Here is a 27,902-nt window from a genome sequence, read left to right as displayed (position 1 = left end):
TCTTTCTTTCCCTCTTTCTTTCCCTCTTTCTTTCCCTCTTTCTTTCTTTACTTCTCTTTTTTAATTTTTATTTTTTAATCCTGAGCATGCTACTTGCCACTGAATTAAAAAAAAATAATCTGAGGTATTTCAAGTAGCCAAATGGTAATGCAGGGTATTAGCCAAAGGCTTTTAGAATATATTTATACTTTAATAAAATGAATTCTATACCCACAAACTACTAAAATATCCAAGTAAACCCAACAGGAGCAAAACATCAGCTCTGACACTGACCTACCGAAGCCACATGGCTTTCTTCATTCATTTCTCTGGTGCAGATTTGGTAGCCATGGAGAAGCATCTCCCAGGCAATGCCGAGGTCTCATTCTGGGGAAGGTATGTGCCATGGAGCCTTCCAACAGACACGCTGGATGTGAACACCCCTGTTTGTGGAAGCTGAGAGGGCCCAGCACCAGAGGTTTGCCCTCGGCCTGTTGTCCTAGCAAGTGCAGCCAGCAGGACAAACAAGAAAACGGCCTGAAACATAAACAGGTCTTGTTAAGTCAGTGGACGGGGAGAACTCTGTAAGTGACTTGTCACTTGTAAATGAAACCCAAATCCAGGAGACCTCAACCCAAAATCTGCGTCCTTAAATAGAGATAAAAGCTTGTCTGAATGACTCTTTTCATTGGGGCTTAAAGCAAAATGCAGACTTTGAAGCCTTGGCAGCACTGAGGCTCGTGTCATCCAGTTTCGAAGTTTGCTGTATGAGTTCCCTGCCAGGTTTAATTCTAGTAATTTTGCCAGAAGGACAAGGAGTTTAGGTAATGAAACCGACTTGCCATGAAAAAGTTGGAATGTGCCTCTCACGCCGTGTTACAGAGCTCAGTGTGCACAGAGCTGACCTTGCAGCCCTGTGCCTGGATGAGCTTCTGCAGCTTGTTGACTGCAGGCCAGGACTTCCAGGGACATAACTTGGCTCCAGATTAAAGCAGGCTGCATGGGTCAGAAACCGACTGTTGCAGAACTGGAACTTTTGGCCCATCTCTCTGAAAGAGCAAACGATGCCACTTTAATCACTTTAAATCAGAAAACTAATCCTAGGTGTAGTTCTCGATCACCTTTTGAGCTGCTGTAAATGAGGTCAGAACCATTTTTATATCTCAGCTCTGCAGCTTTCCTAGAAATATGGTGTTTTTCCTATAAATGAACTTTTACCCTGAAAATCAGTGTGTTAACAGCCAGATCTTGACGCAGTTATTGATGTATATGCCCAAGGATACATTATTAACTTTTCTTTCCCTTTTTTTTTTTCTTTTTTTTTTTTTTTTATTCCAGTATTGAGTTAGGACTAAGGGTGCATGTGCGTGTGTGTAGCTAATTCTTTTTTAATAATCCCAGTGCTAGAGGTCACATTCATAGGCTCAGTTTATACGTTAATCTTTAAAAATAACCAGCCTAAGCACTGAAAACATATAGCAGGGGTCGGTCCTGTATTAGCAAAGAAATAGGCTTGATTTATTAATAAGTCTTATTTAAATCTAATTTTCATGCTTTTATGACTTCATTAGGCTTTCACCTCATACGGGCACATGTCAGAAGTAATGGAGCGAGAGAAGAGACAAGCCCTTTTTCAGTTCACAGAACCCCAATTCTTTATTAATCACAGCTTGCTCACAATGACATACAGGAAAATAGCACTAATGAAGAGTAGAATATGCAGGCAGCAACCTCCAGGGGGGTAGGGACAACTTCAAAACTGCAGGTATTTTGGGGATGATGTGTTAGGTTTCATGATACTGTACTTGGCACAAGCACCCTGTCTAGTCATTCCTGCTGCTTCAGCCCTCTTTAGTCCTAGGTGTCTGTCACTAGGTAGGGTTGGCTAACACTGAAGAGTAAAGGTCATGATGAATGGAAGTCAGCAGTGTCAAAACAAAAAATAAAAGGTAACAATTGGCTCATGGGTTCCTGGTGAAATATTTGGTAGCTTCTTTAACTGTTACACACGTACTATGGTAGCATCAGAGAAGTATCATAGATCATGGCACCTACAAATAAAGCCATTTGATGCTATCTATTATCTGCTCCATTAATAAATTTTCAAGTGGTGAATTAAGCTCACTTTACAATTAGCATTTGTATGGCTGTTTGGCATCATTTAGAATTTGTCATAGCTGGATGGTTACAATGTGCCTTTCAAGTTCACCTCAAACTGATACCACTTGCTTTTGTCCAGTTGCAAAGCTGTATTTGTTGCCTCTTGCCTCGGAAGCAGAAGCAGCAAGTACTGCATGCGGTGACTTAACCTCAGTTAAACAGCACGCTACAGAGTCCTGTAGCACAAGTTGCATTTAAAGAAACTACATTTTATGAGCCTTTTGTCTCGGACAGCTGAATGTGAAGTCACGATACCTGTGATCTAGTCACTGTTTCAACAAAGCTTATCGATGGCAAAGCGGTCTAGGTTATCAGGCAATGACTGGTCTCTAGCACCATAGAACTACTACTGACCTCGTGGTGGGTGGGAATGAAAGTCGCAGGGAATGGAGTTAGACGTGAGGTGCTTCAAATGAACAGACCCAGCAAATTCAACCGAGTGGAAATAGACAACATCAGAAGCCTGTTACAGGACATGTAAGATTATGAAATAACTTGCATAATGCAATACTTGTATTTTTTAACAAAAATGTAAGTATTTACAAAATAAGATCCAAGTTTTTTAAACATCAAGCAAATCATTCTGCAAAGAGACCGCATTGTTTTTTTTTTTTTGTTTGTTTCTTTTTTAAAGTTTTTTATTGAGTTCTTGATTTTTTTTTTTTAAACCATGTCATACATTTCCCATACTGATATCGCATGATCCATAATAATATAGGCAGGGGGAGTTTACTAATGGTGGGGATGGGTCACATCCACCATTGCTGTTTTCAGCCAGACAGTTCCACCTGGAGCTCCTTGTTTCTACGGACCTCTGCAGCATGCCTCTCCTGGAAAACATCAAGAAGGGAAAAATCAAACCTCTTTCTCATTCTGCCTGCCTCGGAGGCTCCTGATGCTAACACATTTAGGTTGTGCATTGGACGCCTGTGCAAAACTTGTTTCACAGCACAACCACCTGTAGAGGATGCAGCTCAGGAGAGGTGTCACCTACCAGCCCAGCCCAAGGCATGCTCAGTGCTTACATTCTGTTTATGCTCTGGAGCTTATTTTTTAAAGTCTTATAAGCCTTATAGTTCTCGGCACCTCAGAAAGGTTCATTTTAAGGACCTGCATAGAGAGGTAATGCTTGCAGCCTAAAATATGCCACGTGTTCATGTTTCCTCTTTGAATTCCTAGATACTGAACTAAATACAGGGAAGGATGAATGGGCTTGAATTTATTGCTTGCATGCTGTATGCCGAAGAAGTGACAGCTACTATGTTATCTAGGAGCCACAATTAAAAGGTCCCAAATTGTAGTTCTGCCAAGAAGGGTCAATCTGAGTGTTTTGTACATCCGGTACAAGGGCTGGAAAGCATTTCCTATGAGGACTGAGGAGTCCTGGTTTGTCTGGCTTGGAAAAAAGAAGGCTAAGAGGTGACCTCACTGCTCTCTGCAGCTTCCTGAGGAGGGGAGGTGGAGAGGGAGATGCCGGTCTCTTTTCCCTGGTAACAGATGGCAGATGTGCAGGAACACGGGCACAAAGCTGCTCCAGGCAGATTCAGACTGAACATTAAGAACAGTTTCTTTACCGTGAGGGTGATCAAACACTGGAACAGGCTTCCTAGAGAGGTGGTTGATGCCCCATGCCTGTCAGTATTCTTGGACAATGCCCTCATTAACATGTTCTAGTTTTTGTTTAGCTCTGAAGAGGTTAGACGTTTGGACTCAATGATCTTTGGAGGTCACTTCCAACTGAACTGAACTGAACTGATGAACTATTTTATTCTAGTCTATTATGCTCTGTTCTGTTATAATCTCCTTAGACTGAACAATAAGGTTAGCTGTCCTCTCCATTCTTACTCCTGCTGTGATGGAAAAGGGGAGTTTTTACCATAAGTCAATGCTAGCCCCTTCTGCCAAGTTACAGCCATGTTGCCTTTTACAAAAACAGACACTATTAATTTAGACTTATTAAAGCCACTGTATATTCAGATAATTCTGTGGAAATGGGACGGTGGTCAGGAACAACATCTGTTAAATGTTAGGAATGTTCCACTCAGGGTGTTTATAATACTGTATTATTTTTGGCAGCTTATGGGGTTTGGGGCTTTTGGATTATGCCTATCTCTTTTCAACTGTCAAACTATCAGACTTTTACCTCTCATGTCTGACTACTGGAAAAAAACCCAACACATTAGACAACTAAATGACAAGTCACAAGGTGACTAGATGCAAAATTATCTCTAGCTGTCTTCTGTTTAAGGCACTTCCTAGGTATTTTTATACTTTAGGAGGTCTTTTATGGGGATTGGTCAAAATGAACTATGGATCACAGGCCAAGACAGCTTATTGTATCAACTGAATTTGTAAATCACAGTTTCTTATAAGCTCCATAATTTTGAATGCTAGATTTTCTTGTTTCTGAGACTTGTTTCTCAGGACTCCTATTAACTGCGGTATACAAAGTTATCTTTCACTGTAGGAGTGAACAGCACAGCCTTGGGTTATCCATAATTCTTGGTCACTCTTGAAGTTATCTCACTTCATCTTTTCCTGCATAATCAGAGTTGGCTTTTGTGTTGGCAAAACTATAGTCATAAAATTTTTAATTTCTGGTCTGTACAAATATTCCCAAGTGAGTTATCGACATCTTTGTTCGGAAGCCTTCTTTGGATTTCATGCACATTTGCCATCATATTGCAGAGGAAAAGGGGCTTAGAAGTCTGTTAACAATAACATAGGACAGAGAATGTCCAGCTGTCCATCCTATTTTCTTTTGGACCTTAAGGATGGCTAATTGGCTTTTCCCTTTGTTCTCATAAACTTTGGGATATGTGTCTGCAAACTCTCCTCCTACTAAAATGTCACATAATCGGAGTACAGTTCTTAAACTCCAGAGTTGCCCAGTTCACTTATACCATCAATCTTTGGAAAACTATTATTTCTTTCTTTCTTTATGAGACTTTTGTTAGCACCAAAGGAAACCAGGAGCTGTTCCATCTCACTGGAAATGTCTGAGAGCTATTTTCTTTTTGTTAAACCATTTACTAACATATTAGAAGTTCATTGTTGAGAGAAACAAGTGTAAATTATTTTTTTCTTAACATTTCTAAATCTTAATTCTAATGTTTCTCTTCCTTTTTTAGGAGGGCTGTTTTGGAGAAGGGCATTGTGGGGTTTGTGATTTACTGGATTCTTAAAGGAAATTCCTCTGGCTTTATCAAAGATCTTCAAAAGAAAACTTACTCTCTTTTTGTTGCAAAACTTATGGAAGAATAGGCCCCTTTTGATATATAGGAAAGACTTTTTGCTTATTTTTTCCCCTTTCCCTTCTGGGAAGTCAAGAACTATATGTCCACAGGGCAACTGTTTGATTTGGTCACTGACCTTTATTAAAGACCAAAATCTAAACACAAGTGACCTTTAATTTGTTCACAGCACTTTCTTAAAAGCTAGAAAATCAACCTTTGTTTGGCTTGCTTTCTCCTTTTCTTGATGAACCTTTGTCTTCATAACTCTAAGAATATGTGAATGTTGGCTAGCACAAAGTTCCCAAACCAAGATTAAGAATAGAAGCAGGGGACAGCTGAGTTTTTAATACACATTTCACCATGACAGTCTGGATAGCAGCTTTGCAGATAAGGACATAGAGGTCCTAGTGGACAGCAAGTTGAACATGAGTCAACAGTGTGCCCTTGCTGGTAAGAATGCTGACAGTATTCTGGGCTGGATTAGGCAGAGTATTGCCAGCAGGCCAAGGGAGGTAAATCTTCTGCTCTACTCAGCACTGGTGAGGCCACACCTGGAGCACTGTGTCCAGTTCTGGGCTCCCCAGAACCAGAGAGACACAGACGTATTGCAGAGAGTCCAGCAAAGGGCATCTAAGATGATGACGGGACTGGAGAACCTCTCCTCTAAAAAAAAACTGAGAGAACTGGGACTGTTCAGCCTGGAGAAGAGAAGGCTGGGGGAGAGCTTATTAATGAATATCAATACCTGAAGGGAGGATGTAAAGAAGACAGAGCCAGGCTCTTTTCCGTGGTGCCCAGGGCCAGTACAAGAGGCTATGGGCACAAACTAGAGCACAAGAGGTAGACCACTGGCACAGGTTGCCCAGAGAGGTTGTCTCCTCCTTGGAGATCTTCAAAAGCCACCTGGATGTGGTCCAGTGCAGCCTGCTCTGGGTGTCCCTGCTTGGCCAGAGGGTCTGGACCACATGGCCTCCAGAGGGCCCTTCCAGCCTCAACCATTCTATGATTTTTCAAAAGTGATTTAGATAGGCATCAGGGGCTCTGATTTAAATATAACTCAAATTTTGCAACAGAGGAAAGAGCTACCCACTACCTCTCTTCAAAATATTGGTTGGATTTTCTCCTCTAGTCTAGGTGAGGACTGATGCAGTTACCTTTTCTTGAAGACGTTCAATAAGAGCAGCTAAATTAGCTTCACGGTTTTCTTTGATCTGTTCCATTTTCAGTATCAGCTTTTCCTCTGCCATTTTGCTGAAGTTGTTGTTCTCCTCCAAAGCCTTCTGAAGCACTTCTCGCTCATGTTCTCTCTTCTCTGCCAGATGTTTCAGCACCTGGGCCTCCTGGGACTGGAAACAGAGAGACATGTGGCTGAAATAAGTGTCTCACACACCCACGAGGAGTAAAATAACCCTCACAGGGCTCTTCACAATGTTTTGAAACTGTGTAAAGTTTATTCCTTTGTTGTTACAGGCACAGTTTGGAAAGATCACTTCTGTATATAAACCGGATTACTGTCAATAATAGGGGCTTAGAGGCACTGGCTAAATGTGGGGAATATAATTTATGCAGCAGCAGAGAAGTCTCTGAAGCACTTCTGTTAACGAGAAATGCTGTTAATGAGAAATGCTGCCCTCAGCTACTGCAGTGGGTGCTTAACCTCTCAGAGCTGTGGTCTTTTAGATAAGAACATTTTATTTGCAGAGATCTGGGATTGGAGGCTGAAGGGGAGAGTGTTAAAAAGGAGGAGAGGCACATTTTTTGCCCAGGTTGGACAGTCAGTGTTCATGAATTGTTAATAAAAGGCTTTGAAGTTTACCACTATGAAAGATAAACAGAACCAAATCAGACAATGTTTTTTCCCCATGATATTTATGTTTCACTTCATCTCAGTAATGATGAAAGACAAAAAAAATACTTTATAGAAGATATAAAAAAAAGCTTTTGTTAGTTTAAAGTTTAAATTCTACCAGGAAGATGAAAAGTGGAGGTAGGAATTGAGCCTATGCACTATAGTGTGCTATTCTTTGTGAATGCAGAAGCACAAGCTTTGTTATTGTTTTTTAAATCAAATTACTAACATGGAACCACTAATCCTAGGAGGGAAGCCAAGGAACTTGCAGCATTGGGCCCATCCTCCAGGCAAGTCTAGTAGAAAAGACAATATGTTTCAGAGGGGTTATTTGGAAAAGATAAACAACATTGTATGCTCTTGGATAAAATAAATTAGAGGCAGCATGAGAGGCAAACAGAAATCATGGAATGAAATATGGCTCCAGGAAGATAAGTGTATATTTCACTGCAGATAACAGTACACTGTTGCCATTGTTAACCATAAAAATGAATTAGTTTAAGGCCTAAATTAAGGGTTTTAACCAATAATTACAATTAGCAGTATTGAATCCTATTAAATTATATAATGTGGCTTTTAATGGAGTGAAAAAAGCTGCAGTTCTCTTACATGTAGAAGATCAAGAGAGGAAGAGAAAGCATTTTAACAAAGATACATATACAGGCAAATGTAATGACAAGGCAAATTAAGCAGATTCTAGAAAAGGGTGCAGAAACCAGCCAGAACACCTTGCATAAGATGGTGGAATAAAACACATATGGCTTTGAAAGGCTGCAATGGCTTGAGATCAGAGATAAACGCAACTTTTGATAATCTTGGCCACTTACTATATTTGCTTTTAGCTCCATCCTGGTCACAGTTACGGGCTCATTTCTCAACCTATGACCCTAGAAGCACTTGATGATGGGAGTGGTCTACTGAACTGGACGGTACCTTAGAAAGATCTTCATTGCTTTTGCCACTATAGCACATGCTGAACAGCTAGTAATAGAGCAAGTACTTTTCAGACCTTTCCATCAGAAAAAATTAATGTTGTTCAGGCTAAAAGATGTTGCAAATGGGAACAGAAGGTCCCCAGACAGGCACAGGCAAGAAGAGCTGAGGGAGTTTCTCTGGCAGAGAATGGAAGGAGAATGAGCCAAGGGGAAAAGAAGGTGTAGCATGCCTCAAAATTCATTAAAAAGCATGCTTAACAAAATTATCAATAATTTTAATAATTGCATGATAAAAGGCTTATTTTGAAGAAAAATGCTTTATTTCAGGTCCTTAATGTTTATCATTTCTTTAAACATATGGTGTTTCAAAATGGAAAAAAAGTTATTTTGAAAGATTTTGTAAAACGTAAAAATTACATAATTGAACATCTTCATCCTGTTGGACTGTCTTTGGACCAACCTGTGTGGATCAGTTTGACTAGTGCTTGTGAAGTTTTTCTGCATTGTCTCTTTAATTTAGTCTTTAATGACAATCTTTTGTTCACTTTTAGAAAAGTTATCATCATTAAATTTTGGCTGTTGATCTGAATTTCGTGAACATATACTTAAGTGATTTAAAAGTACATTTGATAATCTAAAAAAATGCTTTCCTTTATGTTGGGAGTTTGAATAGAAAAGATAATATGATACTGATCTTCATGTCCTTTGCCATGAAAGGTTAAAGAATTGTTTTAGTGTGAAGGGCTAACATTTCAAGGTGTTTAAACATACCCTGGTATAAGGTGTTTACATACAATCAAGCATTCTGAGATTTGGACAGTAGACATGTCCACGGATGTATCCCATGGAGATGCTAGATTAAAAACCAAGCTTTGGACTTTGTTTCTAAGCAGCATTTAAAAAAAAAACATGGGCTTTCAGTGGGAGGTGTCAAAATGCCTTTGCGTCTTTGGGGCACTTGCCTGTTTGTCAGGATTTGTTTTCTTCCATTGAAGGCCTTTGCCTTCTGGAACTACTTCCTATTATCATAAGTCCATGAGAATAGAGTTACATAACAAAGTACACACAGTTCTAGAGGCCACACTGGCAGATGATGCATTCAAAAGTAATTTAGTCACTAAAGCCTGATAAGGAAGAAAATGCTTATATGGTAATTCAGTGTTTTCTGGATGCAAATTGCATTGGCACTGGTAAGAGTCCGAATGAAAGCTAAGCCAGGCCACAGAAACTGACTGCACATTACTAATATGATTTTCTTTTACGATATGCCTTAAAAACCATTCCTATTCCTCCTTCAAAATGTTTGGGGTACCCAGAAGTGGTTCAAAATAAAGGACTCCCCTCCCCACCTATCACAAACCATCCAAGAGGTAGAGTCTCATTTAAACTGATGTCCCCCTTCTAATGCCATTTACACCAGCTGTGAGTCTGCCTGTTTGATTGTGCTCAGATCATTTTTGAAATCCCCTTATGATGATTTTGGAATGCAGTTGGTGTGTTTTTGTACTGGATTGTTGAATGATTTTCTGTTTCAAACACATTTGGCAAAAGAAGCTGGCCACCCAGCCTGTTCAAAGTCTACTGTGCATCCAGGAATTGCTAAAATGAATGACCCTTGATACCTAGTGTAGCTGGGATTAATGAACTCCCTTTGTTGGTGTTGGCTTTTAGCTGCTGTGTTTGGACAGTCTTGATATAGGATTCCAACATACACAGGATGTTTTTATTCCAAGTTTATTTTTCAACATTGTATTAAAGTGCTGGAAAGGGTATTCTCAAATCCTTGATAGTCCATTTTCTAATATACTTGTAAATGGCTTGCAATAAATGCTTCTTGCATAGTTATGAGAAAAAGAGGGAAAAAAAGCTGGAAAGGGTGATGAATAGGTGATGAAGATTAATAAGGAGAGAAAAGTATAAAATGGTGGAGAAGGGAAAAAATAATACTTAGTGGGGAATATTCAGAAGACTTCTTAAATATTAAATGGCTTAATCTATGCATCTACAGCTGCAGCCTCTAATGCTAGGTGTAGAGGAATAAAAATGTAGATATTCCTGGTACAGATACTTTTGCTCTCAGAAATGTACTTCTCTGCTAATATGGGCCAGCTCCTTAAGAAATTGATGTCATTTTTCTAAAGGATCATGTGCTCCCCCAGTTTCCAGAGATAAGTGTTACACAAATAAATCTGTATCTCATGCTTAGCTGGCCAGAGATAGATGCAGACAACTAAGAGCTCACTTTAATAGAAAAATTATTTATGGAAATTGTGTTTAGAGATGCTTTTTAAAAATGATTATTATTATTATTAATTACTATTATTATTACTACTCACAGGAAGAAAAACCCATTTATCTGAATAACAGGTGCTCTTATTTTCTCACCTTTATCTATTTTTCTTTGATGCATAGCTCCGAATATTGAAATCATTTATGCAGAGATAATGCAAGGAATGGCCTCAGAAAACTTATTTTAAACTGGGGATCTCAGCTTGAATGCATTTCCCTGACAATCTTGATTACTAGGATGTATGAGACACACTACCAGTCACGAGAGTTCTACTTTCCTAATTCATTTATTCGCTCACTGGCTTTATTTTAAATAAATTGTTCTGCAGAAGCTGAGATAACTTTGGTATTCTTCAGTGCATTGTGTACTTAAGAGATACTACAGGGCAGGATTAAAAGCTCCAACTGCAATGCAATTGAATGCCTAGTTATTAATCAGAAGGAAGTGATAAGTTGAAGTAGTGATATTTTCAGGGACGGAACTAAGATTGTTCTTTCCATATAAAGCAAGGGAATGGGCCCAAGTTAGACCTTACTCATAGCACTGGCTTCCTCCAGTCTCTGTTGTTACATAATATTCCTCACTGGATTGTACGATTATTTATTAGCACTTATTCTAGGTGTTGTGAGCACTCACTGTCCCAGGCAGTGTGCAAACACAAAGGGAGAGACAGTTCCTCTCCCAGAGCAATAACAGCTTAAAGAGACAAGAAGAAGAGGGGTGTGTTCCTTCTCTATGAGGTTAGAGAGCAAAGAAGCAAAATGGCCATTTTGCAGAAGAGCCAAAGACATCTGTGAGCTGGAACCCTAGTCCCACTTCTACTGAAACCAGATGGTGCAAAATGTAGATAAGAATCTTTTTTTTTTTTCCTTTTCTCAAATCTGCCAGGGAGCTTTGAGTCAGGCCTACTAAGAATGAAAGGAGGAAAAGAAATTAAAAAAAAAAAGGAAAAAAAGGCCTATTTGTAATGTGAAACAAGAAAGCTCACTTTCTCTTCCTGAACTGACATAATATTGTAGCTCTCATGGTTCTGACCCATGGAGGTGAACAAAACATGTTGGAGGGATGCAAGGGGAGGGACGAAGTTTTTGACATCTTTTGTAAATATTAGGGATGAAGCATGTTGTATAGAAAACCAAAATGGGGCAGAAATGCCTGGTTCCAGTTGCGATTCCACATATATTGGTGGGGTCTTTTCATATAAAAGCACCTCATTCTATTTTTCATCTCTCCAGAAGCCCAGCCAGCAGCCAAGAGTAACACAAAGAGTAGATGGGCAAGACTGGAGGCAGATATCTTGGGCAGTGCCTGTCGTCTGTCCTGGCCTGCTCACTTACAATTTGACAGGAAACCAAGGAAGGGAATAGGAATGAGTTGGAAGAACAAAGGTCATTTTTGACCCGCAGCTCCATCTTCCCACCTTGGTGAAACCTTTTCACCCAAGAGCCTGCAGGTGGTTTGCTGTGTGGTAAAGCACAGGTGGCTTTTTCAATATGTAAAGAGAGGGAGGATAAAGAGTACAAAGAAGTGCCTCCAGCAGGCAGTGGGGCCAGCTTAGAGGCAGCAGGGTAGATGTTGCAGCCTGATGCAGAGCACGGCCCTGCTGCTGGCAGGCAGAGATGCCCCAGGCTGGCTGCCCACTGAGGGAGCACAGCAAGCCTTGCCAAGATGTAAGGCTGCACGGGGTGCTTGTCTTGCTGTGGGGTGCTGGTCAATACCAGCTGAATGTCAGCTAGCAGTGTGCCCAGGTGGCCAAGAAGGCCAATGTCATCCTAGCCTGCATCAGAAAGTATGGCTAGCTTGACTAGGGAAATATTGTCTTTCTGTACTCAGCTCTGGTGAGGCCACACCTTGAGAACTGTCTTCAGTTTTGGGCCCCTCACTACAAGAAGGATATGGAGGTGCTCAAGGATGTGCAGAGAAGGGCAACAAAGCTGGTGAAGGCACCAGAAAACAAGACTTATGAGGACTGCCTGAGGGAATTGGGGTTGTTCAGCCTGGAGAAGGCTGAGCCTGGCTGAGGGCATACCTCATCACTGGCTACAACTACCCAAAGGAAGGCTGCAGCCAGGAGGGTGTTGGTCTCTTTTCCCAGGTGACAAGTAATAGGACACGATGCAACAGCCTCAAGTTGAGCCAGGGGAGGTTTAGATCGGACATTAGGAAGAATTTTTTCATGGAAAGGGTGCTTAAGTATTGAAACACGCTGCCCAGGGTGGTGGTGGAGTTCCCATCCCTGGAAGTACTAAGAGACATGTGGATGTGGCACTGAGGGACACAATTTGATGATGGGACTTGGTAGGTCAAATTGATGGTTAGACAATGATCTTGATGGTCTTTTCTAATTTAGATGATTTTATGACTGTTTGATTATGTGACTTTATAGTAATAGTATTAACAACTCATATAGCTTTAACTCCACAATCAGCGTCATGTAAGTTTAAAAACATTATTGTTCTCTGGTATTCGTTGTGGTGCCAAGCACTAAGGACTGACCTGATTGAATTTCACCCCAATACAAAGCCCTTAAGAGTTTTCATTACATACAATTTCTCTGCCTTATTCCCAAGTGTACTAAAACTGTTCCTCCCTTTAGAGTTTTATTTTCCTGCAAGTTGAATATAAGTAATAAATACATATCATTCAACATACAGCTTTTGACATACATCCAGTTCATTAGTAGCTGAATATTCAAAACCAATGGGTAAAATTTGATAAATGCCAAAACTTCCTTAAGAAATTAATTTCTGCTGCTTCCAATGTCACCGTGCACTAATTTCTTAAGTGGAAATGATGACAAGATCTTTCTGATTATCTACCAAGATGGGAAAATATAGCACACACATGCCAAAAAAGTAATGAGGTAATAATGACACGCTACAAAGAGGATTTTATAAGCAGAAAGGACAAGTCTGTAACTAGCTCAAATGGTCTTGCTGTGTCGTGCAAAAGGAAAACATGTCTCAGGTGAAACTCTCAGTTTGGTCTGAGAGTATGAGATCTCAGTGACTGTCAACTGAGGTAGAAAAAAGGCAGAGGAAGGGAAGGAGCTCTATAAAAACATATGAGGAAATAAACAAGATGATGAACATGAGACAACATAAGCAGTAGGCTGCTCGATTGCTTGTGTTGCTGTAGATGTTCTCATGAATTTTAAAATTTATTAAAGAAAACACTGCTTAATTGACAGAGCAGGGCCTAATTCCTAAAAAGTGTGAAATCAGTTAGTAGTGTTTCAAAAAAGGCTATTCTCATCAATTAGTTATACTTGTAATTAGAATTGTGCTGGAAGGACACGATCTGGAATGGTTATGCCAGATAGCTGCTGTACATAGACAGAAAAGTATGATAACAACTGCCATGCTGGATCTCAGAAAATGTCTGCCTGATTTGTCTAGCAGCAGAGAGTGGAAGATTCTTAGGGGTAGTGTATACGAAGCTGGGCAAATCTGCCTAATTTTTTCCTACATACATCTATTTTCCTAGTTCCCATATGGTTATGTATTTTCTGGGACAGAGGTTGCACCCATATAATCATGTTCTGCAAGGTACTGCTCTACAATTTTTTAATTTGCTTTTTGAAATAATTAATATTTTAATAATCTAAATAGCCTGTGTTAACAAACACAAAAACTTGATTAAACAATACATGCAAAGGTAATTCCCTCTCTCTGTTTTGAAATTGTTATCTAATTTAATTGAGTGTTTCTTCCCCTTTGGATTGCGTGAAACAGAATATAATTGTTCCTATTCATCTCCTCATTACTATTCATGACTTTATAGAATTTTATCTTCCATCTGTTGTCTGTCTCCAAGCTGGGAAGTGGACTGTTTAATTTACCTTAGTATGCTCTGGTTGCTTTTTACCTTTCTCTGTACTATACACTATTTTTTAGACCTAAACTGCAGGTGATACCTGGGATGTGTGAGCACCAAGGATTTAAACAGTGAGGTAATGAGGCTTTCTGCTCACTCCTTGGTTCCTTTCCTTGCAATTTCTGCTGCATTGCCAATATGGAAGATTTAATCTATTAAAATAACTCAGTTATATATTCATTCAAAATGAATATGGTATTAAGGGGAAGAAACAGCAGGTGTCTGTACTGCCATCACTGATTACTAGTTTATGGCATAATGAGCTCTCCTTTAGGAAGAAACGAACAGTAATGAAATCAATGAAATGAAATGTCTGGGACATTCAATCTATATTTCCCACTAAGTATATACATAATATCAGGCTTCTTAATTGCTGCCATTTCATTCTGTGTCCATATCTTTACTCGAGTAATTGTACGCAGTTCAGCGGTACTTGACAGACTGAGTCTTTGAATCATGTCATCATTTGGGTGTGTGAAAGCTCATACTTCTGGGCAGGTGCTACTGCATATGCATATGCCTTTCACATTTAGACATGTCCTTCTGCTGAAGTGAATACTTTGACACAAGTAAAGACATAAGTGATACTGTTAATGTGCAACATTTGAATGACTGAATTGTTCAAATGAGTGAGATACAGAATAGTCTGTTTTCATCACAAGTCAAAAATAAGGGCCAGGTTTTAAGCAAATGCCAACAGTCCAGATTTACTGTCTTCGGAGGATTCACTTTTCACAACACACCACTGTAATGGCTCCACGGACTCTTCCAGGGACCCCTAATCTGGTCTGACACAAGTGAAAGGAGAGCAGAGAGCTTTTCGCTGTTGGGGCTGTCCCATGTGCTGTCTGCATCTCAGGCTTCTTGTCCAAAGCTATCTGTATTTTAATGACATATGCTTCCCAAGCATCAAAACCAGTCAGGTTTGTTTGTAAGTGGCTGAAAAAAAGTATTAATTTGTTTCTTTAAACACATTAATAGTTTTTGTCAATGCAAACACACTGTGGGTCAGTGATGGTAATGCAAAACAATGACAGCAATGAATAGGAAACATGGCTGTTGTCCTGTACAATGTCTGGTGTAATTACTAGTATTTTATTAAGGCAAAATACCTTTCTCCTCTCCTCTGCAGCCTCCAGCTTCTTCTGGATCTCCTCAAGAGAGAGTTCTTTCTTCTTTGGAGAAGCTAAAGTTCGTGGTGCTTCTGAGACCGGGGATGGCGGCTTTAGGATCAGTTCAAAAGCCTGGCCCGAGGCACGTTTGTTGATCTGTTTAACTTCCATGTCTGCATGATAAAGTGAGAAATGGTAAGTCTTTCAATACTTTGGTGGTATCAAGGAGAGAAGCAGCATTGACATTAATGTAGGATCAGAAGTACAGACAAAAGATTTACCATTTTTGCATTGGACATTTAAAATGAAATAGCAGATTATGGGCTGCAAACTGTTCTCAGAAGCACATCCCATTTTATCTACAATAGTTTAATTATACCCTAATCTTATAAAAATAAAAATTTACAGCAGCTTTGGAAGCTTATTGGCATTCTGTGTCATTTCACGCCCCATGCGAGCAGTGCCCAAGCTGATTAATTTTTTAAGCATGCTTTCATCTTTTCTTCATTTCCTTGGGAATAATGTCAGCTGTGAAGATCTGTAATTCTCAAATGGGAAGTATTTCTCAGGGTACTGGGAAAAAATACAGTTCACTGTGAAAGGGCTTTACAAATTTAGTTAGTTGCTATTAGGACCAATATTGAGCATCACAGGTAATACACAATGAATAGAAGACAACAGCCAAGACCAGCAAATTAATTGTTAAATCAGCAAAGTATCGACTGCCTAACATTAGGTACCAGGATAGTTATCTGAGTCATTTCCTAGTATTAGCACATTATTTGACCGGCAGGATGATTTCCAATGAAAGTTACTCACCATCATATTTATAGATGTTCATGTTGCGAGGTTCAGGATAAAAACAGGAGCAGATCAGAGAGAGCATGGACAGCTCCTTCATCTTTTCCTTGTAAGCTGAAATGAGAGACCTTATTAGCATAATTAATTTCCCCAGCTTCTCCTTAGTGAGCCTCTAACTGGGATGACAGACTAGTGACCAGCAAATCTGATTGATCACCCACCTGGCAGATTTATCTAGAATATTTGCTTTCAGATATTTCTTCTGGAAATGGAGTCTTTATCACATCAAATATGAGATGCTCAGTACTGCAAAGACTGCTTCTGATCTCCTGCATGACCTCAACCTCGGCTAAAATGAATACAGTCATGTTTGCTTTATAGAAAGTGAGTCTGGCTACTAGGCAATGTATTTAGTATTGGAAGAGTGCCATGACCCCACTATCTCCTGGCAGGTTGAGAGAAATGAAGCTCTTACAAAATTTTATGATGTACCCAAATGCAATTGAGAACAGCTCTGAAACACTGCCCGTGTATTGCCATAGGCAGATGCTAAAGACATTATCCGTTACAAATGAAAACGTCATCCAGATAATTAACATTAAATCCAGAAATGAGGATACATTTATAAAATCCTTGGGATAATATCCATAATATATGTAAGTCCTTGAGACAAAGGAGCTTTTCCTTCCTCACTTGCTGGCCAAAATACTTTGCTTCCATACTCGGGTATGGTGTATATCAGTTGATGCAATAAATATGCTTGTGCTTTACCTTTACTGTTTGTAGCCCAGTAATTACTATAGGCTCCAGTGATATACTGAGGATGAATTGTTCTAGAAATAGTGATATCAATACCTAGCCATTACATGATGTTCTACATTAGTCCTTCCTAATTACTAACATTTCAGCTTATTAATTGGAAAATAGTCTTGTATCTGGTTGCTTGGCAGGTCAATTGCAGAGCTGAGACTAAAGCCAGCTCTCCCAAGTCCTCTTCAGTCAACACTCAAGCCACTGCACACACAGCATAAAGTATAAATTTTGGGGGGCTGCTTCAAAACTGACCTTGGCGCACACAGATTATTGCCGCTATCAAAATCATATCTACAGAGGCAGACACACGTTTTCTGCCAGGATGTGAAAATATGGCTTAAATATAACTTGGGCTGAAAGTATTGTACTTAACAGACTAGACCAAATTAATCCTTCTTGTTACTAAAGGAAAATCAGAGAGCCCTTTGATCTTCAAATAGTGGATACATATGCTATTGTCATTCAGTCTTTCTTGTGGATGCTTTAGAGTCTTTTAAATTTATTTTTATTTTATGTTATGTTATTTTATTTTATTTTATTTTTCCTCAGAAAGGCCCCTGAGGTTGATGAGGGTTCAAGAACCCTAGGGTACTGCTAAGAATAGTGATATTTGAATGATACATCAATTTAGGCATGGATTTCTAACTGCCAACGCATGATTAATTTAGCTGATGAAGCTTCGCATGGGCAATCATGGACACTAAATAACCCACCCAAATGACATACAGTTTTATAGATACCACAAGAGAAAGACAGCACCTCAGACGAAGAGTATACTGAAGGCTTTGCTTTCTCTGAACTAAGGTTGCCAAGGAATCTTGGACTTCACTTTTTTTTTTTTTTTTTTTTTTTTTTTTTTTTAAAACATAAGTACTAAATTGCAAGAAATAACTCAAAAATCCTCTGAAGAGTCAAAGACATCAAACTGATATCTGTTGGTAGTGAAACATAATGAAATGCTTAATCATTTAAGCCTTAATTCGACAAAACTTTTAACTTCATATGTAATTCTAAGCACATAGGTGTGGTCGTCCAGACTGTCTTTGGAGGAGGGCTTGTCTGGCCAGCTGTCCACACCACCAAAATTGCATCTTTTTCAGCAGAGATTTTGTGGAATGGGAGGCCCTGCATGAGGGGCTAGTAAACATACATAAAACAGACTTCAAGTTGCCTATGAAAGACATGGCCATTGATGGCACAAGCTGAAAACTAAACATTTTTGTAAAAGGTCTGATGAATCACTGCTACAACACATAGCTTGAAATATCTTTATAGAAAGAGGCATGGAAAGAGGTGTCCTAGGAACCTTGTCTTTTGGGGTCCTTGTCATTATTTTTTATCTTTGACATTGAATACGTGTTGTTTTCTAGCAGCATTTAAACAATCAGGAAAAGATGTCTGTTCTGCCAGCTTATCATCTGCAAAACATGGCTGGAGAAAGATAAGAAAATGCTCAGCTCTCCTTCCTTTCAATACAATAGCTGCACTGAAAGCACAGTGGTGAAATTATTGTCTTATTTCATTCTGGCTACTGACAGAATTAGGATGATTTTCCATGCTTTGCAAGCATTACATTTCTTTTTTTCATGGTATTGATATAGTCTCTATTTGTCCTAGAAAGTCCTTCAGCCACACTTAGAACCTGGCTTGAACACTCACAGCAAGTTCTGGAGGCTGCTGCAACGCTGGAAACCAAGCAACACATGGGTGACATGGGAAAGTATGGAAAAGGAGACCTGTTCTGTCTCAGGGAGAGTGTGTAATGTACTGCACTCCTGCAGTGCTGACATGTAGTGTTTTGCCTGTTGGAGAACTGAGGTCTGAGGGCCTCAAAGAAATTGAAGACCTACACACCTCTTCAGGTATCCAGCGTCAGCTGTGTGAAGACTTCTCCCCCATGACCAGACAAATAACAGCTTTACTTGGCAGCTTTAAATATCAGAAGCCATGCATTACTCATCTGTCCTTTCCTTAAAATGCCATGCATTAAATAAAAAGCTGTATTATTTGCCCATTGACAACTACGTAGGTGCCTGTAGATGGTAATCTAACTAGAGTGATTGGCCAGTGTCCCACAAGGAGTTTGTGGCTGAACAGGGAGACAACCCTGGTTTCCCAAATCCTGCAGAGCTAGTGTTTTAGCCATAGAAACTAAAAGAAACTTTTTTACATTAAAAAATCAGAAAGCCAACATCACAACATTTATGTAATTTGCACAGGATTTATTGTGTTAAATGAAGTAGGCACAAAAATGCTCTGGTTTATAGTGGAGCATTTAAAAAACCTTAAAGAGAATCAGTGATTGCAACAAAATTTATTTTTCAAATAAACTTTTCTAAACTCATTTTCCAAATGTGTTTCAACTGGCTTGCTAATTATAAAGCTCCTTGTGCAGTCATGTAGGGTACATATCATTACATTAACTGTGCAAGTTAAATGAAGGAAAGTAAATGATGGTAATCGTAATAATACAAAAGCTTTGATAGGGAAATTACTAGGGAAGAACAATGTTGACAAAAGACAGCAACATCATCTTCTCAGTTACAGGCAGCAAGACTTAAATGTTTAGATGCATTAAATGCTTTAAAGTTGGGCAAGATCCCAGAACACTAATTTTTGCTAAGAATCAGAAGGTGTTCAGTATCAGCAATTGTGATTTTGCTGTGGATATCCTATTATTTGCAGATCTTCTTAAATTCTAAGTTGTGTATTATTTCAGAGCTTTTTTTTTTTTTTTTTTTTTTTTTAATAAGTGAATTCCGCACATCCATAGCTGCTGTAAAGGCTTGGAAATAAAATATTATCTAATACCCATAAAACCTTCAGAGAAGAAGAATCTCAGATTGGCTTGAAACTCAAGATTGCATTTTTTTTTTTTTTTTTCCCTGAATGTGTCCCCAGTGCATCTTAATATCACAGTTTTAAGCTAATATCACCACCTCCTGAAACTTCTGGCATAATATATAACAGCTGTTTTTAGAACTTGTTAACATTTTGATGCTTGTTTTTGTGGGCTCTCTACTTGCTAATCCAGGTAATATCTCCCAGAGTTCAAGTACTTTCAAGTACTACATCTACGTGAGCAAGCAGAAAAGCATACATCAAGATAGGACCTGTGGAAGGACACACTTCTAAGTACTCCATCCCCATGCTGTGTGTAATTTCTTTAGAACATATCCCATGGTCTGACCAACCATTAGCTCCTGGAGCACGGTAGTACTACTAAAGGTTTTCTTCACCTCTCAACTAAATTAGTTTGTGGGCTTTGAGATTGCTCTGCAGTGTAGACCAAAGCATGGTCAGCTAGGATGTTTTGATGATTCACTTCAAAATTGCTCTCCTAATCTCAAATAATGCACTTATTCAGATGCATTCCATACTCCTTCACTAATGACAGAAAATTTGTCCACTGTCAGTCCATCAGCTCACCTGCCAATTAATTGAAACTAACAGGGGAGAGTGCTATGGCTGCCTTTAGAAGTCAGCAACCAGTTACCTGCTGCTGAGAGAAGTAGGGAGATTAGGGAAAATGCTGGTGAAACCACCATCTGCTCTTATCTGTTATCAAATAGCTATAAGGAATTTTTTACAATTTACACTGTAACATGAAAATCTGCTCTGACTGATGGGCTATGGGCAATTTTTGTCACATTTTGTTCCTTGGCAAAGCACAGTTAGGACAGATTGCTGTGTCACAGCAGAGTCCATTATTCATAATCAAGACTATTTTTAACACATGAAAGAAGAGAGATAGTGTAAATGTTACTTATAATTAACATCTGATGAATGCAAATCTGTTGATTCATTTTTCTTTACTGAATCCAGTCTGCATATAACAAAATGTTATAGATTTTTGAAGTCCCACCAGCTAACTACTTCTTGAGGTTCTGCACACCTGGAAGGAAGCAGGAGCTGGCATCTTGCCCATGGTCAAAATGTGCAACCCATAGCATGACTCAGTCCCATTCACTTGCCTGGGAGACAGTCAGCTTACTGTGATGAAGTATAGTCACTGAAATCCTGCTTTGTCTGTTTGATTTGGAAGAGACTGTAAGAGTAAGAAACGTGGTTTGAAGTAACATGGAATGCAAGGTATGGAAGACCTACCACAGCCATCTTCTGCGCTGATTTCTTAAGGGTGTTACTGACAAAGCGGTTTCTACAAATTTCACTTTGTTAATGTTCCCTTTGAAGTGATAGAGTTTTTGGTTTGTCAAGGCAACACTTTAATTCATGAACAGCCACGTCCTTTCATGAATGCCAAAAGGCACGCTGTTGGCCAGTAATTTTGCTTTATTTTGGTAATCCACTTTAATAATGTACTGTGTTCTTTTCTGTTAAATGAAATGGTGTTATATGCTCATACCTGTAACTGATATTTAACAGAAGTAAACCAAGACAACCGTATAAAGATAACCTTGTATATCTGGCCTGCATTTCACCCTTTGCTGTTTTCTTAGTCTTTTAGGATATAATTTTGATTAATTTCTATTGATTAAAACCAACCAACCAACAAAAACAAACAAACAAACAAACAAAAAAACCATTTAATCGATGTTATTATCACTTCTGATCATAAATGTGTCCATTCTTTTGTAACGGAGTCTTTAAAATTACACACTTCATGTAGTGCAAAGCAGTTTACTATTGTGACAAGTATAAAGTTTTGGTCATGCCCCCTGCCCCTGAATTTTGTGATATGTCAGTATTTATACCACAGAGGAAGTGGGTACTATGAAAAGGAAACACGAAACAGAACAAGGAAAACAAATTGTGAATTACTGAGATTCCTCTGTGAACACTAGCTCTAATCTTTCCTACCATAAGTCCAGAAAGAAAGAACTTGGACAGATCTAATATACTTTGTGGTGACTGAGAATATTGTAGCATGAATTCTTCAAAAGACAAAAAATGATGCAAGTGACAGATCTGACCCTTCAGCTGCTTATTAAGATTGTGTCAAATTGTACCATGAACACTACCATCAAATACAAGCCTTTGTATGCCCTTTCTATAGCACAGTTCAGGTGACAGCACAGTATCTGGCTGGAAAACCCACACAAAGGAATACACAAGCAACTGTTTGCTTATGCAAAGACTGCCCAGTACTGATTTTCTTGCACATGCTGGTGCATAGATGCAAACACGGGTGCCTTGTCAACATGCAGATTGAAGGGTGGCACAAGCCAAGCTGAAAACTGCCCCTAAATTTACAACTTAATTGCCAATTATGACTACGCATTTTTGGATTGAAATGGACTACTCCAGATGCCATGTCTCTATTTTTTATTTAATGAGTGTGATTGGATTCAAATGTCTGTTCACTTTATTTTCTGATGTCAGAATGTTAAGAAGTGAAGTAACTATTTTGTATTATTTCAATATATGTAATTTTCACTGGTGAGACTGTAAGAAAAACCATTTACTGAACCCTGACTGCAGTGCAGAGAACTTCTGCCAGGATGCAAATAAAAAAAATAAATAAAGTCCACAAATCTGATGGTACTGAAGAAATTTTTTTGCTATGTCATGTCTTACAGAAAAGTCTTCAATTTTACTTTTCATTTAAGACTACTGGTAAGACCAGTGGTAATGATACTACATGTATCAGCCTGAGTTTGATCCTATCATTAATATTCCTGTTCTCAAGGAAAATCCCTATTGACCAAGTTCTCACTTGGAGACTTACACAACTGATTTAAGGATCAAAACCTTAAGCCCTGGAATTTCTGAATGGATGGATTTGCTTTGCATGATTTAATGCTCACTGTGTAAAGTATTTCCTTCACCTTGTATGCCTGAAGGGTTGTCATACATTCCTTTGCCAGCATGTTAGAGACATTAGAATCCTTTACTTCTCTGACAGATTTCATATAAAGTGGCTTAAAAAGTCAGATATTTTACCCCAAAATTTCTACTGACATAGCTTTGAAGATCCTCCCTGCTAAGTAGCACTGAACCCGAATCTTAGTCTCCACATAGGCTAAAAGCCATGTTTTAAGGAATGCTAATGTTCAAGGATAAAAGCCAGAGAAACGGAGGGCCTCAACACACCTATCTCAGCACTGCTGTACACAGGTTATCTTGTCTCAGCATTTCTGAGACAGGGGCTACCACCTGTACTAACCTGATATAACAGCTTAGCAGAATTGCTTCAGGAGTTTCCTGTAGCAGGAGACCCCCACACATTTATGATCCTTCCCTCAGAAATGGCTTCCCCCAAACCGTGCTTCTTCCTGGGTGAAAAGCTGTGGTGCTTGACTTGCTCCTGGGTCCACACTGGTGGCCAAAGAACCAGGTAATTATGATAACCACTTGGAAAGGAGATGGGACTTCCTGCTAGATAACAAACAAGTGAGGTGTGGAGTGGACAGAGCTAGAACTTGGAAGGACACAAGTCCCAGAACCTGCAGCCAGCCTGCTTTTCCCTGACAGGCCTGGCATGCAGGTGCCAATCACCACAACAGCAGTGTGTCTACAACTTTCTGCTTGCTGGTGACTGAGGCGCTGAGTGGGAAGTGCAATTTTGAGTCCTTTTGAGCACATTAGTTTCCTCTGGAGCACCCTGTGGTCAGGGACCAGACTATTGGAGGTGGCTGTTTTCTCCCAGCATGCTTAAGGTCATCTCGTTGTTATATTGCAGGAGCACATGAGGGTCCATCTGGGATCTGCACTACTTTCTGTACAAACATGTCAGATGTGAACACCCTGTGCCAAAGGACCTTACACCACAAGACAGAAAGCCAGGCAGAGAACACTGGGGGTGAAACGATCCAGAGGTGACAAAAATGGCCTCAGGTCACAGGCTTAGTCTGTAGGAAAGCTTCATGGAGAACCCAGGTCTGGTTTCTGGGCGAGTGACACCTCTGTTGGCCCAGGTTGTCTCTCGGAGAATGGTGCAAGCAGTACAGGTGCTAGCTGGTGAAACAGCCTCCGGAGTGAAGATGCAAATCAAAATTGATGAAACAGAGCTGTAACCAGTTAGTTATGATCAACCTGCTATGATCAAACATCTCCCAAGGTATGAAGTGTGCTGCAGGTTCTATTTTTGCAATAAGACTGGGTTAGTAGAGCAGGATGTGATAGAGTTGTCTTCCAGCACCAGATTTTTTTTTCTGAATCTCAGACTCGGCCATGTATGTGTGTTTGGAACAGCTGCATGTATTCAATTTTTCATAATGATCTCTACAGCGACTTCCACTGACTGGATTTTGTATCACTGCAATCCCTGTATGTAGGCTCAATAAACTCTTCCTGGTCTTGCATCACCTGGCCTTGCATCATCCACTGACTTTGGCTGACATTTTATTCGATGTTGGCTGTGAATATTATAGCTAGAGTGTCGTGACAGAATCCTGGCGTATTTTTCATCTCACAACTGAAATAAGAGTTTTGCTACTGCTTCTTATCATCCTGACACAGTAGATTTTTTCTGGACATGTGCTGATATTATTTCAGTTACGTTATGACATGCTCCCCCCTTTCTCCACATCTCTGGACTCAGATTGCAGTCAGATTGTTCTGAGTCACAGTGAGCTTCTGGATAGAGCAACTTTTAGCAGAATTACCCCCAGGTTCTGGAAGAAAGCCATTGATACAGCACCAAACAAAGAAATGGCTCAAGATACCTCTGCAAAGCAGACAATTAAGGAAGAATGGCTAAGGAGTCCAGCTTTTTCTGTTTTCATAATTCAACTGTTGTAAAGTGGAGTGACTCCATCAAGTGAACAGAGCCACATTGCTCTCTGCCAGTTTCCATTAACAGAGTCTGGTCCTTGTTGTTTATCTGGAATCCAATATACACGTGTTTTTTCAGAAATGTAAGTCAGATACATTTTTTTTTTTATAACCCATACAGAGATTGTAAGCACAATCCTCATTAACACACACCTTGTGCCACTCCAAAGTGCAGAAATTCTTAATGTCTTCCAATATTTTTAAAACTGTTCTTTGAATGGATGAAAGCAAAAATATTAATTAGTCATAACTTAAGGCCCAGAAAATGATTTGCAAATTCAATTGCAAGGTGCATTTTTTTGTTTTAGGCAAAGAATTCTGAGGGCAAGTCAGCTAAGTAGAAATTAGTGTTTATATTATATGGGATAAATATAATTATAATTTGCAGTTAGGATGGACTCTTGATCTTTATATTCCAGTAATTAAATGTATTCCTTGCTTGCTGAGTCACTTCAGTGATTGCAGAACATATTGCAATTATTTTCACACTATAATTACTGGGAGAATCCATTTTAGAAACAATATGCTGCTGTGAGGGATGCGTAATGTACCCCTCAAACAAACCTGGTCCCATAGGCTAGAAAACCTATTTTATAGAGTCTGGAGGAAACAAATAGGAGCATTCATTATTTAGGTTACATATATGTGTATACATATACATTACATGTATTTATAGAAAGATTTTTTACACAAGTTTATTGGTTGGTTTTGAGCAATCTACTAGCGTTTAATCTACTTAACCCAAAGCCAAACACATGTAACTGCATCTTTGTGCTACACAATCACTCTTATGAGCTGCCATGACTACCGGCTAAATATCAAAATGCAAAAGACAGTGAAAGGAGACAGTCTGAAAAATCAATTTTTCTTCTGGGTTTTGAATAGAATTTTAATTTTGTGGCACCTTTTAAAATAAGGATGTCTTATCTGTGTGAATAAAGACATTAGTTATTCCTGTACACAATTCCAAACAGCATAAATAAGTAGATTATGTAAAAATGAAGGGCTCCTATCTTTGCAATGATACAATGACATACATATTATAATTGTGTTAATTAACATAACATTTTAAATTTGAGTACCAGAACAAAATGAGCTCTAAGCAAATGAGTTTTAAGTCTTTATATAAAGCTCCTTAACATTTGAGTTTGTATATGTGAAAAACAAGTAATTCTGAAGATTTTTGCTTTAAAACCATGCAGGTGTGATAATGACAACTCTGCTGCAGATACCCTAGTGCTCTAGGATATGGATGCTTTATGGATGCTTTATGTCATATAGCTTAAATCTCTTTCTTTTAAATGTATTTATAACATTGTAAGAGTTCCCTTGATTGGGTATATGTGGGAGCAAGGGACTGCATTTTCATTACATGATATTCCAAAGAGACGAATTTCTGAGTTTAGACAAATTTAAAACCTGAGTTAAGAAAGTCTCTCCATATAGGAAGCATAACCAAGGTATGTTAATCTTTGGAGAAATGTTTTGGTCCAAAAATAATGTCTTGAGGTTTTAAAGGTCTTTGAAAGCACTGCACAGAGTAAGTTAAGATGACAGCAACTCCCTGATCAACCTTGTTGATACAAAACAGTTTCTGTAAAATTCATCTTTTCATTTGGCATTATCTTACAATGAGTGGGCAGCAGATTGACTAGAAAAGTATCTTTTGGAAGATTCCCAAGTCTAGAAATTGGGGCAACTCATAGACATTTCAATAATCAATATGCTCACAGTGAAAAATTATTTTCACAGCATTGAAGAGCATCAGGTAATTCTCTGCTAGTCTTCTACACAGTCCTAAGAAATTCTACAAATGCTCAAGTGAGATTTCAGATGGTGTTTCAGTGTGTGGCTATATAAACCTCTAACTGCCAATGTTGAAAGATGAAGCCTAAGCACAATATATGAATGGATACTGGGGGAGTGACTTTATTATTATTATTATTATTATTATTTATTTAGAGAAATTAATTCAGTACTAAAAGTCTCACATGGAAGAACTTTTTTGCTATTTCTTCCATCGCTCCTTGAAAGGGATCAGATGAAGGAATTGGAGAGGGGAGGGTGGCCAGAAGAAGAGACATGTGTGAATGAACAGGATAGGAGGCTGGGTTCACCAGTTTGGACACCCAGTTTAAGAGGAACGTGGACAGACAGGAGAGGGCCCAGTGAAGGGTTGCCAGGAAGGTAAGGGACCTGAGCATGTGGCCTGTGAATGCTGGCGGAGGGAGCCAGTCTTGTTTAGCTGGGCAAAGCATATCCTAAGGGATATAGATAGATATACTAGCTGCTTAGAACTAGGGGGAAGATCTATGAAATGACAGAGCTACACTTGCACCCTCCCCAGCTGGTGCCAGATAACAATAAGGATCAGCAGCCACAAATTGTGGCTTGGGAATTTGTGAGATCATCCATCGAAATTTTCAGAAGTTGGCTAGACAAAGTGGTGATGGTCCACCTTCAAGCAGCAGGACAGGCTAGATGACCTCTTGATGTCCCTCCAAACAGAACCATGGTTTATTTCCCACAGTAAGCTCATCTTTACACCCCATGTCATTGTGGGAGGTAGGGGTTGCTAGCACCTTACAGCTCCAGCTCCTCTCCTCCTTTTTATTCACATATTTTAATGCTTGGTATCCCAACAAAAATGCATCATATCTCACTGAACCTCTGCACTATTGCTATCATTCAGGATTTGCACATTAGCTGCAGGTTTTTGGTGAGCTCATGCCCAGTACATTACAGGACCAAATCCCTTAGGCTCATTATTTGGTTGTTCCCCCAGCCACACATTTCCCCACTGGCCTCCATCCTACCTTCTTTCTTGCCAGAAAAACTCATGTTTTCCTTTTGCAATGTTGCAAGATCACCTTGCCATGGTAGCACAAAAGAGACCCCAGCCAGTTCAGTTACTGGCCTTCAGGTGTAGTCATCACCAGAAGTCACTTCTCCAATCATCCGACCTCTTTTTGAAATGCAGTGATTCAAGTATCCTTTCACTGTTTGCAAGCAATAAACCATAGAGAATAGATGGGGCCAATAAAGAAAGATAGATAGATAGATAGATAGAAAGAAAGAAAGAAAGAAAGAAAGAAAGAAAGAAAGAAAGAAAGA

General features: G+C 39.3%; 1 protein-coding gene across 2 annotated transcripts in view; it reads right to left on the bottom strand.

Annotated features, from left to right (window-relative positions):
- Positions 1-1,608: 1,608 nt before the first annotated feature.
- STMN2 (stathmin 2) overlaps positions 1,609-27,902 on the bottom strand; it is a 38,597-nt gene continuing 12,303 nt past the window's right edge. The window contains exons 1-5 of one of the 2 annotated variants that reach the window (XM_035317163.1): positions 21,494-21,501; positions 16,257-16,352; positions 15,438-15,610; positions 6,530-6,721; positions 1,609-2,969 (exon numbers count right to left, since the gene is read on the bottom strand). In XM_035317163.1, coding sequence (XP_035173054.1) covers positions 2,910-2,969; positions 6,530-6,721; positions 15,438-15,610; positions 16,257-16,338 — 507 coding nt within the window. In that variant the 5' untranslated portion in view covers positions 16,339-16,352; positions 21,494-21,501 and the 3' untranslated portion in view covers positions 1,609-2,909. Of the gene's footprint in view, positions 2,970-6,529; positions 6,722-15,437; positions 15,611-16,256; positions 16,353-21,493; positions 21,502-27,902 lie in introns of those variants that run through there. The other variant, XM_035317162.1, reaches the window with a different exon arrangement.

This window comes from Oxyura jamaicensis, chromosome 2, assembly GCF_011077185.1.
Source record: "Oxyura jamaicensis isolate SHBP4307 breed ruddy duck chromosome 2, BPBGC_Ojam_1.0, whole genome shotgun sequence".
In the NCBI taxonomy this organism is placed as follows: domain Eukaryota; kingdom Metazoa; phylum Chordata; class Aves; order Anseriformes; family Anatidae; genus Oxyura; species Oxyura jamaicensis.
The sequence above is the reverse complement of the archived record's forward strand: the minus strand, read 5'-3'. Positions and strand labels throughout refer to the sequence as shown.